A 14,164-nucleotide genomic window follows, 5' to 3' on the forward strand; every position below is an offset into this window, starting at 1 on the left:
CACTCCCTTTAAGAGTGTACTCCTAATCTCAGCTCGTTACCAGTATAGAAGACACCTGGGAGCCAGAAATCTTTCTGATTGAGATGGGGTCAAATACGTATTTCCCTTATTCTGGATTTTGTTGTTATTCTGTCTCTCACTGTTCAAATAAACCTACCATTAAAATTATACTATGATCATTTCTTTGTCAGTGGGCAAACCTACATAATCAGCAGGGGAATATTTTCTGAATGCACTGTACAAACACACTAAAACACACAGACACGCACACTGTTGATATTTAAATGTACATGGCTGGTGGAGTGTGACCTAAAGGGTGTTGGGTGCACCCCTGGTGGTGCAGCTGATAGGTGGAGGGAGGGTCTTTGTGGTGCTAATTGAGGTTAATCACCAAGCGGCCTGTTTGTTGCCCCAGCTCTCCACATCATACAACAGAGTGGTTCTAATGGTTGAGTAGCAGCAGCAGATATGCCTCATCAGCCAGCTAGAAGAAGTGCATTAAAGTGAAACATGGGATCAACACTTTACATGTTGTGGTTAGATTTTAGTTCAGTGTATTTAGTTGATTGTTAGTTTTCAAATAACTTAATTAAAGATAGAGCTATATATCTTTTCTAGATACTTTTTCTGATTTTAGTCGTTTAAATTTACACTGAATGTTTTACCATCCCCAAAATAAAAATAAAAAAATATATACACTCATATTGTTTTTGGAGTGGCGGCAATGAATATAGAGGAAACACTGCTCTCTTCTCTCTCTCCTCTCTTCTCTCTCCTCTATTCTCTCTTCTCTCTCTCTTCTCATCCTCTCTCTTCTGTCTCTCTCCTCTCTTCTGTCTCTCTCCTCTCTCTTCTCTCTCTCTCTTCTCTCCTCTCTTCTGTCTCTCTCCTCTCTTCTGTCTCTCTCCTCTCTCGTCTCTTCTGTCTCTCTTCTCTTCTGTCTCTTCTCTCCTCTCTCTTCTGTCTCTCTTCTCTTCTGTCTCTCTCCTCGTGTCTCTCTTCTCTCTCCTCTATCCTCTCTTCTCTCTCTTCTGTCTCTCTTCTCTCTCTCCTCTCTTCTCTCTCTCTTCTCTCTCTCCTCTCTCTTCTGTCACTCCTCTCTGTCTCTCCTTTCTTTCTTCTCCCCTCTCTCTGTCTTGACTTGCTGTTAGACTATATAGACTCTTTATCTTTCTTCTCTCTTTATCTTCCTCTCTACCCGGGCCTGCGGGCCGCCTGTTGCTGACCCCTCTAAACCCAACCCCAGACCTAGACTGATCCTCTCTCTCTGAGAGGTGAGACTACCCAACCCCGGACCTAGACTGATCCTCTCTCTCTGAGAGGTGAGACTACCCAACCCCGGACCTAGACTGATCCTCTCTCTCTGAGAGGTGAGACTACCCAACCCCGGACCTAGACTGATCCTCTCTCTCTGAGACTACCCAACCCCGGACCTAGACTGATCCTCTCTCTCTGAGAGGTGAGACTACCCAACCCCGGACCTAGACTGATCCTCTCTCTCTGAGAGGTGAGACTACCCAACCCCGGACCTAGACTGATCCTCTCTCTCTGAGAGGTGAGACTACCCAACCCCGGACCTAGACTGATCCTCTCTCTCTGAGAGGTGAGACTACCCAACCCCGGACCTAGACTGATCCTCTCTCTCTGAGAGGTGAGACTACCCAACCCCAGACCTAGACTGATCCTCTCTCTCTGAGAGGTGAGATGAATGTCTAGGGCTGAGGGTATACTGGTGCACAATGCACATCACATCCCTGCCCTCTTTTCTGCTCCCAGCATCCCTCCATCCCCATTACTAGGTTCCCAGAGGAACCTCTCTCTCTCTCTCTTCCACTCTATACCCTCCATCCCTCCCCCTTTCTCCTGCTTTCTCTGTCCAGAGCAGAGCTTGGCCCAATTCCTCTTTTAACAACAACAACGGTGAAAGGATGGGTCCCAGTGTCCGTCCACCCCTCTGTGTCCCTCCACCCCAAGCATCAGCCTCAGCCCAGACATAACCCAGACCACCCTAGCCCAGCACCAGTCTAGTCACAACCCACCCCAGCCTCAGCCCCACCTCAAGCCCCATCAGCATCACTCCAGCAACAACCCGGACCACCCCAGCCACAACCTGGACCGCCACAACCTGGACCACCCCAGCCACAACCCGGACTACCCCAGCCTATACCGGGACGTTTGGTGGTACCTCACAGACACTACCCTGTCACTGTAGGGTTGCCACAAGCTGAATGCTGATTGGTTGTTGGCTACAGTCGACAGACACAGCCCAGCTTAGATGGATTACTTAGTTAACCATTCCCTCTCTTTCTCTCGTTGGGAGGATTTGTGCTCTTAATTGAAGTGACCGCAGCAGGGTTGTCATGGTGACACTGGGGGCATAGATTAAAGCTTGTTGTGAGCGGGGAGGAGGTGGAGAGGGGGGATGTCTCTTGCTGGCTGCCTGCTGTGCTCTTGGTTGGCATCATTGATTAATTGGACTATATTTTCCACTGGTCTTATGAAGTAGCTACTGAATGTGTACAAACATTCCAGAGGAGGAAGTCAGTTACACGTACTGTGAGAATACTTCCTGTGTGTTTAGTTCTCCTTTAGGCTACTGTTTGAGGGAATGAGGAGGAAATGTATTGTGTTGCAAAACAAAATGCTGTTTCGTGGTTAATTCGTTGTAAACACTTAAGATAACCAAGTATATAGGCTACATTTCTGATTGGGAGATAAGTCCCCTCCAAAATTCAGAACGGGTCGATTCATCCCCACCCAATAATTCAAAAATATACAGTGAGTGGAAAAAAGTATTTGATCCCCTGCTGATTTTGTACGTTTGCCCACTGACAAAGAAATGATCAGTCTATAATTGTAATGGTAGGTTTATTTGAACAGTGAGAGACAGAATAACAACAACAACAAATCCAGAAAAACGCATGTCAAAAATGTTATACATTGATTTGCATTTTAATGAGGGAAATAAGTATTTGACCCCCTCTCAATCAGAAAGATTTCTGGCTCCCAGGTGTCTTATACAGGTAACGAGCTGAGATTAGGAGCATACTCTTAAAGGGAGTGCTACTAATCTCAGTTTGTTACCTGTATAAAAGACACCTGTCCACAGAAGCAATCAATCAATCAGATTCCAAACTCTCCACCATGGCCAAGACCAAAGAGCTCTCCAAGGATGTCAGGGACAAGATTGTAGACCTACACAAGGCTGGAATGGGCTACAAGACCATCGCCAAGCAGCTTGGTGAGAAGGTGACAACAGTTGATGCGATTATTCGCAAATGGAAGAAACACAAAATAACTGTCAATCTCCCTCGGCCTGGGGCTCCATGCAAGATCTCCCCTCGTGGAGTTGCAATGATCATGAGAACGGTGAGGAATCAGGCCAGAACTACACAGGAGGATCTTGTCAATGATCTCAAGGGAGCTGGGACCATAGTCACCAAGAAAACAATTGGTAACACACTACGCCGTGAAGGACTGAAATCCTGCAGCGCCCGCAAGGTCCCTCTGCTCAAGAAAGCACATATACATGCCCGTCTGAAGTTTGCTAATGAACATCTGAATGATTCAGAGGAGAACTGTGTGAAAGTGTTGTGGTCAGATAAGACAAATCGAGCTCTTTGGCATCAACTCAACTTGCCGTGTTTGGAGGAGGAGGAATGCTGCCTATGACCCCAAGAACACCATCCCCACCGTCAAACATGGAGGTGGAAACATGCTTTGGGGGTGTTTTTCTGCTAAGGGGACAGGACAACTTCACCGCATCAAAGGGACGATGGACGGGGCCATGTACCGTCAAATCTTGGGTGAGAACCTCCTTCCCTCAGCCACGGCATTGAAAATGGGTCGTGGATGGGTATTCCAGCATGACAATGACCCAAAACACACAGCCAAGGCAACAAAGGAGTGGCTCAAGAAGAAGCACATTAAGGTCCTGGAGTGGCCTAGCCAGTCTCCAGACCTTAATCCCATAGAAAATATGTGGAGGGAGCTGAAGGTTTGAGTTGCCAAACGTCAGCCTCGAAACCTTAATGACTTGGAGAAGATCTGCAAAGAGGAGTGGGACAAAATCCCTCCCGAGATGTGTGCAAACCTGGTGGCCAACCTCAAACGTCTGACCTCTGTGATTGCCAACAAGGGTTTTGCCACCAAGTACTAAGTCATGTTTTGCAGAGGGATCAAATACTTATTTCCCTCATTAAAATGCAAATCAATTAATAACATTTTTGACATGCGTTTTTCTGGATTTTTTTGTTGTTATTCTGTCTCCCACTGTTCAAATAAACCTACCATTAAAATTATAGACTGATCATTTCTTTGTCAGTGGGCAAACGTACAAAATCAGCAGGGGATCAAATACTTTTTTCCCTCACTGTATACAGTACCAGTACAATGTTTGGACACACCCACTCATTCAAGGGTTTTTCTTTATTTTGACTATTTTCTACATTGTAGAATAATAGTGAAGACATCAAAACTATGAAGTAACACGAATGGAATCATGTAGTAACCAGAAAAGTGTTAAACACATCCAAATATATTTTATATTTTGAGATTCTTCAAAGTAGCCTCCCTTTGCCTTGATGACAGCTTTGCACACTCTTGGCATTCTCTCAACCAGCTTCACCTGGAATGCTTTTCCAACAGTCTTGCAGGAGTTCCCACAAATGCTGAGCACTTGTTGGCTGCTTTTCCTTCACTCTGCGGTCCAACGCATTATAAACCATCTTAATAGGGTTGAGGTCGGGTGATTGTGGAGGCCAGGTCATCTGATGCAGCACTCCATCGCTCTCCTTCTTGGTAAAATAGCCCTTACACAGCCTGGAGGTGTGTTGGGTCATTGTCCTGTTGAAAAACAAGTGATAGTCCCACTAAGCGCATACCAGATGGGATGGCGTATCTCTGCAGAATGCTGTGGTAGCCATGCTGGTTAAGTGTGCCTTAAATTCTAAATACTTCACTGACAGTGTCACCAGCAAAGCACCATCACACCACCTCCTCCATGCTTCATGGTGGGAACCACACATGCAGAGATCATCCGTTCACCTACTCTGCGTCTCACAAAGACACGGTGGTTGGAACCAAAAATCTCAAATTTGGACATCAGACTAAAGGACAGATTTCCACCGGTTTAATGTCCCAAGCAAGTCTCTTCTTATTATTATTGGTGTCCTTTAGTAGTGGTTTCTTTGCAGCAATTCGACCATGAAGGCCTGATTTCATACAGTCTCCTCTGAACAGTTGATGTTGAGATGTGTCTGTTACTTGAACTGTGAAGCATGTATTTGGGCTGCAATTTCTGAGGCTGGTAACTTGAATGAACTTATCCTCTGCAGCAGAGGTAACTCTGGGTCTTCCATTCCTGTGGTGGTCCTCATGAGAGCCAGTTTCATCATAGCGCTTGATGGTTTTTGCGACTGCACTTGAAGAAACTTTCAAAGTTCTTGAAATGTTCCATATTGACTGACCTTCATGTCATAAAGTAATGATGGACTGTCATTTCTCTTTACTTATTTGAGCTGTTCTTGCCATAATATGGACTTGGTCTTTTACCAAATAGGGCTATCTTCTGTGTACCCCCCTACCTTGTCACAACTCAACTGATTGGCTCAAATGCATTAAGAGGGAAAGAAATTCCACAAATGAACTTTTAAGAAGGCACACCTGTTAATTCAAATGCATTCCAGGACACCTGTTAATTGAAATGCATTCCAGGTGACTACCTCATGAAGCTGGTTGAGAGAATGCCAAGAGTGTGCAAAGCTGTCATCAAGGCAAAGGGTAGCTATCTAAAATATAAAATATATTTGTTTAACACTTTCTTGGTTACTACATTATTCCATATGTGTTATTTAATAGTTTCGATGTCTTCACTATTATTCTACAATGTAGAAAATAGTCAAAATAAAGAAAAAGCCTTGAATGAGTAGGTGTGTCCAAACTTTTGACTGGTACTGTGTGTATATATACATGCATGCATGCATGCATACATACATACATACATACATACATACATACATACATACATATATATACACACACACACACACACACACAGTGCATTCGGAAAGTATTCAGACCCCTTGACTATTTCCACATTTTGTTACGTTACAGCCTTATTCTAAAATTGATTAAATAAATGTTTCCCTCATCATTCTACGCACAATACCCCATAATGACAAAGAAAACAGGTTTTTACAAATTGTTGATAATTTATTAAAATAAAAAAACAAATACCTTATTGTTAATGTTTTCAAATGTATTTAAAATAAAACACAGAAACACCTTATTTACATAAGTATTCAGACCCTTTGCTATGAGACTTGAAATTGAGCTCAGGTGCATCCTGTTTCCATTGATCATCATTGAGATGTTTCTATAACTTAATTGGAGTCCACCTGTGGTAAAACCAATTGATAGGACATGATTTGGGAAGGCACACACCTGTCTATATAAGGTCCCACAGTTGACAGTGCATGTCAGAGCAAAAACCAAGCCGTGAGGTCGAAGGAATTGTCTGTTGTGCTCCGATACAGGAATGTGTCGAGGCACAGATCTGGGGAAGGGTACCAAAACATTTCTGCAGCATTGAAGGTCCCCAAGAACACAGTGGCCTCCATCGTTCTTAAATGGAAGAAGTTTGGAACCACCAAGACTCTTCCTAGAGCTGGCCGCCCGGCCAAACTGGGCAATCGGGGGAGAAGGGCCTTGGTCAGGGAGGTGACAAAGAACCCGATGGTCACTCTGACAGAGCTCCAGAATTCCTCTGTAGAGATGGGAGAACCTTCCAGAAGGACAGCCATCTCTGCAGCACTCCACCAATCAGGCCTTTTATGGTAGAGTGGCCAGACGGAAGCCACTCCTCAGTAAAAGGCACATGACAGCCCACTTGGAGTTTGCCAAAAGGCAACTAAAGGATTCTCAGACCATGAGAAACAAGATTCTCTGGTCTGATGAAACCAAGATTGAACTCTTTGGCCTGAATGCCAAGCGTCACGTCTGGAGGAATCCTGGCACCATCCCTATGGTGAAGCATGGTGGTGGCAGCATCATGCTGTGGGGATGTTTTTCAGTGGAAGGGACTGAGAGACTAGTCAGGATCGAGGGAAAGATTAACAGAGCAAATTACAGTGAGATCCTTGATGAAAACCTGACAACGCATGAGTGGCTTCGGGATAAGTCTCTGAATGTCCTTCAGTGGCCCAGCCAGAGCCTGGACTTGATCCCAATCGAACATCTCTGGAGAGACCTGAAAATAGCTGTGCAGCGACGCTCCCCATCCATCCTGACAGAGCTTGAGAGGATCTGCAGGGAAGAATGGAAGTAACTCCCCAAATGCAGATGTGCCAAGCTTGTAGGGTCATACCCAAGAAGACTCTAGGCTGTAATTGCTGCCAAAGGTGCTTCAACAAAGTACTGAGCATACATATATATATATATATATATATATATATATATATATATATATATATATATATATATATATATATATATATATATATAACACACACTACCGTTCAAAAGTTTGGGGTCACTTAGAAATGTCCTTGTTTTCGAAAGAAAAGCAATTTTTTTTGTCCATTAAAATAACATCAAATTGGACAAGATGGGTCCCATTATGCCTGGCGAAAGCCAAACACTGCATTCCACAGTAAGAACATCATACCAAAGGTCAAGCAAGGTGGTGGTGTGATGGTTTGAGGATGCTTTGCTGCCTCAGGACCTGGACGACTTGCCTTAATAGAAGGAACCATGAATTCTGCTCTGTATCAGAGAATTCTACAGGAGAATGTCAGACCATCCGTCTGTGAGCTGAAGCTGAAGCGCAGCTGGGTCATGCAGCAAGACAATGATCCAAAACACACAATCAAGTCTACATGAAAATTGCTAAAAAGCAACCAATTGGAAGTTTTGGAATGGCCTAGTCAAAGTCCAGACCTAATCCCAATTGAGATGTTGTGGCAGGATTTGAAACGAGCAGTTCATGCTTAAAAACACACACATCACTGAGTTAAAGCAGTTCTGCATGGAAGAGTGGGCCAAAATTCCTCCACAGCGACGTGAGAGACTGATCAACAACTACAGGAAGAATTTGGTTGGAGTCATTGCAGCTAAAGGTGGCACAACCAGTTATTGAGTGTAAGGGGGCAATTACTTTTTCACACATGGGAATTGGGTGTTGCATAACTTTGTTTATGAAATAAATATGTAATTGTTGTGTTATTTGTTCACTTATGTTCCCTTTATCTAATATTAGGTTTTGGTTGAAGATCTGATAACATTCAGTATCACAAATATGCAAAAGTAGAGAAAATTAGAAAGGGGGCAAATACTTTTTCAAAGCACTACATTAGTGTCTAGATTGAGAAACAGACGCCTCACAGGTCCTCAACTGGCAGCTTCATTAAATAATACCAGCAAAACAGCAGTCTCAACATCAACATTGAAGAGGCGACTCCGGGATGCTGACCTTCTAGGCAGAGTTGCAAAGAAAAAGTCATGTCTGTGTTCTTTTGCCCATCTTAATCTTTTCTTTTTATTGGCCATTCTGAGATATGACTTTTTCTTTGCAACTCTGCCTAGATCAGCATCCCGGAGTCGCCTCTTCACTGTTGACGTTGAGACTGGTGTTTTGCGGTTACTATTTAATGAAGCTGCCAGTTGAGGACCTGTGAGGCGTCTGTTTCTCAAACTAGACACTCTAATGTATTTGTCCTTTCACTCTAATGAAATAACTTCCTCCAGCTGAACAGCTGCAAGACTCCAGCCAAAATCACTTAAGAGGCTACAACTTCTCCAGAATAGTGCTGCCAGAGTCCTGACCAGGAAGTCAGCCCACACCACCCCCATCCCTGCTGAACTCCACTGGCTACCGGTTAACCAGAGGATTGATTTTAAAATCCTCCTCTTAGTGTTTAAAACCTTGAATGGATTGCGTCCCACCTACATCAGATACGTTATTTCTATCACTCTCCGCACCAGCAACTCCCTACTGCGTCAAGTCCCCAAGACACGTCTCCATGGGGGACCGAGCCTTCTGCTCCCTTGCCCCTCGCATATGGAATGCTCTCCCTGATCATCTGAGAGCCGCTCCATCAATCAGAACTTTTAAAACGGGATTTAAAACCCCTTTCTACAGAATGTCTTGTCTTCTAGTCCTAATCTGTAAAGGCCCTTTAGGATTTTCTATTGCTATTTCCTGCCTTGATTCTAACTGATGTTAATTGTATTTCTAATCTCAAGGCAAGTGGTATCAGGTGAGTTGAGCTAAGATAAGTGGTGGTCCTGACTCCTAGATGATTTGCAGGGCAGGTAGCTCTGTATTTGAGAGCTGTCCACTCAAGGCAGTGTAAGATGGAAGGATCCTTTCTCTCTGTCAGCTCTCTCTCGCCGTGACAGGGATGGTTTCATGCTCATTGGCATCTAACAAGCAGGTGCGTCTGGTCTGAGACGAGGTGGGCGGAGAGGAGAGCAGGCTGGAGAGACTGGAGTCGTCTCAGCCACTTCAGAGGTACTCCTCAAAGGCTCTTGGCTGGAGAGTGAGAGAGGAGGGGAGGATATTCTCTACACCGTCAGCCTGCCTGTGAAAGAGAGGGGGCAGAGGGAAGAAGGAGGGGAGGATAGCCCTGCCTGCCCTCGGGGCAAACTTAGACAAACGCATTGAGCACTTGGTAGAGCACATAATTTCAATGTGTCATATGCATTTATTTCACGTTTCCAGTCGTGTTGAGAAAGCAGCTCTCTGCTGTGACTGTGCCGCTGTGTGAAGGAAAGTTCTATGCTACCAACCCTGTTTTTATCTAGCTACTAGTAGCCCCTGGTTATGGAGCCCCTTTCTCTATGTTGCAGTTATTTTGGAACCAACTCTAAACCTTTCTTCTCTTCTTTCTCCAGACCTCCCTGGTTTAATGGGTGCAATCATCGGGATGTCGCCGGATAAGAAAGCGGAAACGCCGGGGATGCAGGGGGAGAGGGCGGGGCTTAGGGGCTTGTGCCGGGGGGTGGGGACTCTCCCAGAGGCAGAGTGCGGTGCAGCCAGCCCATTGGCCACCAGTCTGGACCGGGGTTCCGGGGGCTCTGAGGACGAGGAGCTCACCAACCTCAACTGGCTCCATGAGAACCTGCTCCAGAACTTTACCCTAGGGGGGCCCGGTGAGGCCGGGGGGGCCCAACCCAGCGCCAGCCCCCTCTTTGACATTGAGGGCAACACCGGAGCCCCGCAGAACCCCCCCTCTTCATCCTCTTCCACCTCGTCACAGAGGGACTCGTTGAAGTCCAAGCCTCCATTCTCATTCTCTCTGTTGATCTACATGGCCATAGAGCAGAGCCCCAGTAAGAGCCTGCCGGTGAAGGACATCTATGGTTGGATCGTACAGCACTTCCCCTACTTCTCCTCGGCCCCCACCGGCTGGAAGAACAGCGTCAGACACAATCTGTCACTCAACAAGTGTTTCCGCAAGGTGGAGAGGAGCCTGGGAATGGTGAGGGAACTTTGAGATGCGCGCACACACTTTGTTTGTTGGCAGTGCCTAGGTTGTGGGTTCGATTCCCGCAAGGATCACACACATTTTATACAAGTTCTCATCTGACTAGGGATGGGCTTAAGTTCTCATCTGACTAGGGATGGGCGTTAGTAAACCAGCACTCGAACGGACGTCAATGCTCGATCTTTAACCAGAGATCTAATTTTTTTCAAATGCTGTAAAACCATTTGGTGAAATGTGCTTTGTGGCAGCCCAAATGGGAAAATGAAATGTTATCCCTCCCCAAAAAATGAAATTTTGTCAACGTTAATTTGCTTTGACTAGTGTTCCATTTGTACACTGCATTTGGAAAGTATTCAGACCCCTTGACTTTTTCCAAATTTTGTTATGTTACGGCCATATTCTAAAATTGATGATATTATTATCATTTTTTTAAATCAATCTACACACAATACCCCATAATGACAAGGCAAAAGCTGTTTTTTTATACATGTATAAAAAATAAACAAACAAATATTTATTTATTTATTTAACCTTTATTTAACCAGGTAAGCCAGTTGAGAACAAGTTCTCATTTACAACTGCGACCTGGCCAAGATAAAGCAAAGCAGTGCGATTAAAAACAGCAACACAAGAGTTACATATGGAATAAACAAAACGTACAGTCAATAACACAATAGAAAATCTATATACAGTGTGTACAAATGTAGTAAGTTATGGAGGTAAGGCAATAAATAGGCCATAGTGCAAAATAATTACAATTTAGTATTAACACTGGAGTGATAGATGTGCAGAAGATGATGTGCAAATAGAGATACTGGGGTGCAAATGAGCAAAATAAATAACAATGTATGAAAAATGTATGCACTCACTAACTGTAAGTCGCTCTGGATAAGAGCATCTGCTAAATGACGTAAATGTAACGTAAATGTAATGTAAATAACAATATGGGGATGAGGTAGTTGGGTGGGCTAATTGCAGATGGGCTGTGTACAGGTGCAGTGATCGGTAAGCTGCTCTGACAACTGACGCTTAAAGTTAGTGAGGGAGATAAGAGTCTCCAGCTTCAGAGATTTTTGCAGTTTGTTCCAGTCATTGGCAGCAGAGAACTGGAAGGAATGGCGGCCAAAGGAGGTGTTGGCTTTGGGGATGACCAGTGAGACCTGCTGGAGCGCAGACTACGGGTGGGTGCTGCTATGGTGACCAATGTTCTAGAAGTGATTTATAGATGACCTGGAGCCAGTGGGATTGGCGACGAATATGTAGTGAGGGCCAGCCAACGAGAGCGTACAGGTCACAGTGGTGGGTAGTGTATGGGGCTTTGGAGACAAAACGGATGGCACTGTGATAGACTACATCCAATTTGCTGAGTAGAGTGTTGGAGGCTATTTTGTAAATGACATCACCGAAGTAAAGGATCAGTAGGATAGTCAGTTTTACGAGGGCATGTTTGGCAGCATGAGTGAAGGAGGCTTTGTTGCAAAATAGGAAGCCGATTCTAGATTTAACTTTGGATTGGAGATTCTTAATGTGAGTCTGGAAGGAGAGTTTACAGTCTAACCAGACACCTAGGTATTTGTAGTTGTCCACATACTCTAGGTCAGACCCGTCGAGAGTAGTGATTCTAGTCGGGTGGGCGGGTGCCAGCAGCGTTCGATTGAAGAGCATGCATTTAGTTTTACTAGTGTTTAAGAGCAGTTGGAGGCTACTGAAGGAGTGTTGTATGGCATTGAAGCTCGTTTGGAGGTTTGTTAACACAGTGTCCAATGAAGGGCCAGATGTATACAAAATGGTGTTGTCTGCGTAGAGGTGGATCTGAGAGTCACCAGCAGCAAGAGCGACATCATTGATATACACGGAGAAAAGAGTCGGCCCAAGAATTGAACCCTGTGGCACCCCCATAGAGACTGCCATACAGTGGGGAAAAAAAGTATTTAGTCAGCCACCAATTGTGCAAGTTCTCCCACTTAAAAAGATGAGAGAGGCCTGTAAATGTCATCATAGGTACACGTCAACTATGACAGACAAAATGAGAAAAAAAATCCAGAAAATCACATTGTAGGATTTCTTATGAATTTATTTGCAAATTATGGTGGAAAATAAGTATTTGGTCAATAACAAAAGTTTCTCAATACTTTGTTATATACCCTTTGTTGGCAATGACACAGGTCAAACGTTTTCTGTAAGTCTTCAAGGTTTTCACACACTGTTGCTGGTATTTTGGCCCATTCCTCCATGCAGATCTCCTCTAGAGCAGTGATGTTTTGGGGCTGTCGCTGGGCAACACAGACTTTCAACTCCCTCCAAAGATTTTCTATGGGGTTGAGATCTGGAGACTGGCTAGGCCACTCCAGGACCTTGAAATGCTTCTTACGAAGCCACTCCTTCGTTGCCCAGGCGGTGTGTTTGGGATCATTGTCATGCTGAAAGACCCAGCCACGTTTCATCTTCAATGCCATTGCTGATGGAAGGAGGTTTTCACTCAAAATCTCACGATACATGGCCCCATTCATTCTTTCCTTTACACGGATCAGTCGTCCTGGTCCCTTTGCAGAAAAACAGCCCCAAAGCATGATGTTTCCACCCCCATGCTTCACAGTAGGTATGGTGTTCTTTGGATGCAACTCAGCATTCTTTGTCCTCCAAACACGACGAGTTGTGTTTTTACCAAAAAGTTATATTTTGGTTTCATCTGACCATATGACATTCTCCCAATCCTCTTCTGGATCATCCAAATACACTCTGGCAAAATTCAGACGGGCCTGGACATGTACTGGCTTAAGCAGGGGGACACGTCTGGCACTGCAGGATTTGAGTCCCTGGCGGTGTAGTGTGTTACTGATGGTAGGCTTTGTTACTTTGGTCCCAGCTCTCTGCAGGTCATTTGTGTGGTTCTGGGATTTTTGCTCACCGTTCTTGTGATCATTTTGACCCCATGGGGTGAGATCTTGCGTGGAGCCCCAGATCGAGGGAGATTATCAGTGGTCTTGTATGTCTTCCATTTCCTAATAATTGCTCCCACAGTTGATTTCTTCAAACCAAGCTGCTTACCTATTGCAGATTCAGTCTTCCCAGCCTGGTGCAGGTCTACAATTTTGTTTCTGGTGTCCTTTGACAGCTCTTTGGTCTTGGCCATAGTGGAGTTTGGAGTGTGACTGTTTGAGGTTGTGGACAGGTGTCTTTTATACTGATAACAAGTTCAAACAGGTGCCATTAATACAGGTAACGAGTGGAGGACAGAGGAGCCTCTTAAAGAAGAAGTTACAGGTGTGTGAGAGCCAGAAATCTTGCTTGTTTGTAGGTGACCAAATACTTATTTTCCACCATCATTTGCAAATAAATTCATTAAAAAAAAATCTCAATTTGTCTGTCATGGTTGACGTGTACCTATTATGAAAATTACAGGCCTCTTTCATCTTTTTAAGTGGGAGAACTTGCACAATTGGTGGCTGACTAAATACTTTTTTTCCCCAATGTACTTGCATACTTTTGTTTGTACAAATGAACGTACTCCCAAGGATGAACCAGACTTGTGGAGGTCTACAATTTTTTTTCTGAGGTCTTGGCTGATTTCTTTTGGTTTTCCCATGATGTCAAGCAAAGAGGCACTGAGTTTGAAGGTAGGCCTTGAAATACATCCACAGGTACACCTCCAATTGACTCAAATTATGTCAATTAGC

At 44.5% G+C, this 14,164-nt stretch overlaps 1 protein-coding gene across 6 annotated transcripts in view; it reads left to right on the forward strand.

The window, feature by feature from the left end:
* LOC121578154 (forkhead box protein N2-like) overlaps positions 1-14,164 on the forward strand; it is a 50,386-nt gene that overhangs the window by 25,044 nt on the left and 11,178 nt on the right. For all 6 annotated transcript variants that reach the window (XM_041892340.2, XM_041892333.2, XM_045223237.1 and 3 more), the window contains one exon: positions 9,895-10,481. In XM_041892340.2, the coding sequence (XP_041748274.1) occupies positions 9,909-10,481 (573 nt within the window). In that variant the 5' untranslated portion in view covers positions 9,895-9,908. The remainder of the gene's footprint in view (positions 1-9,894; positions 10,482-14,164) is intronic.

The sequence above is a fragment of the Coregonus clupeaformis genome, chromosome 1 (assembly GCF_020615455.1).
Source record: "Coregonus clupeaformis isolate EN_2021a chromosome 1, ASM2061545v1, whole genome shotgun sequence".
NCBI lineage: Eukaryota > Metazoa > Chordata > Actinopteri > Salmoniformes > Salmonidae > Coregonus > Coregonus clupeaformis.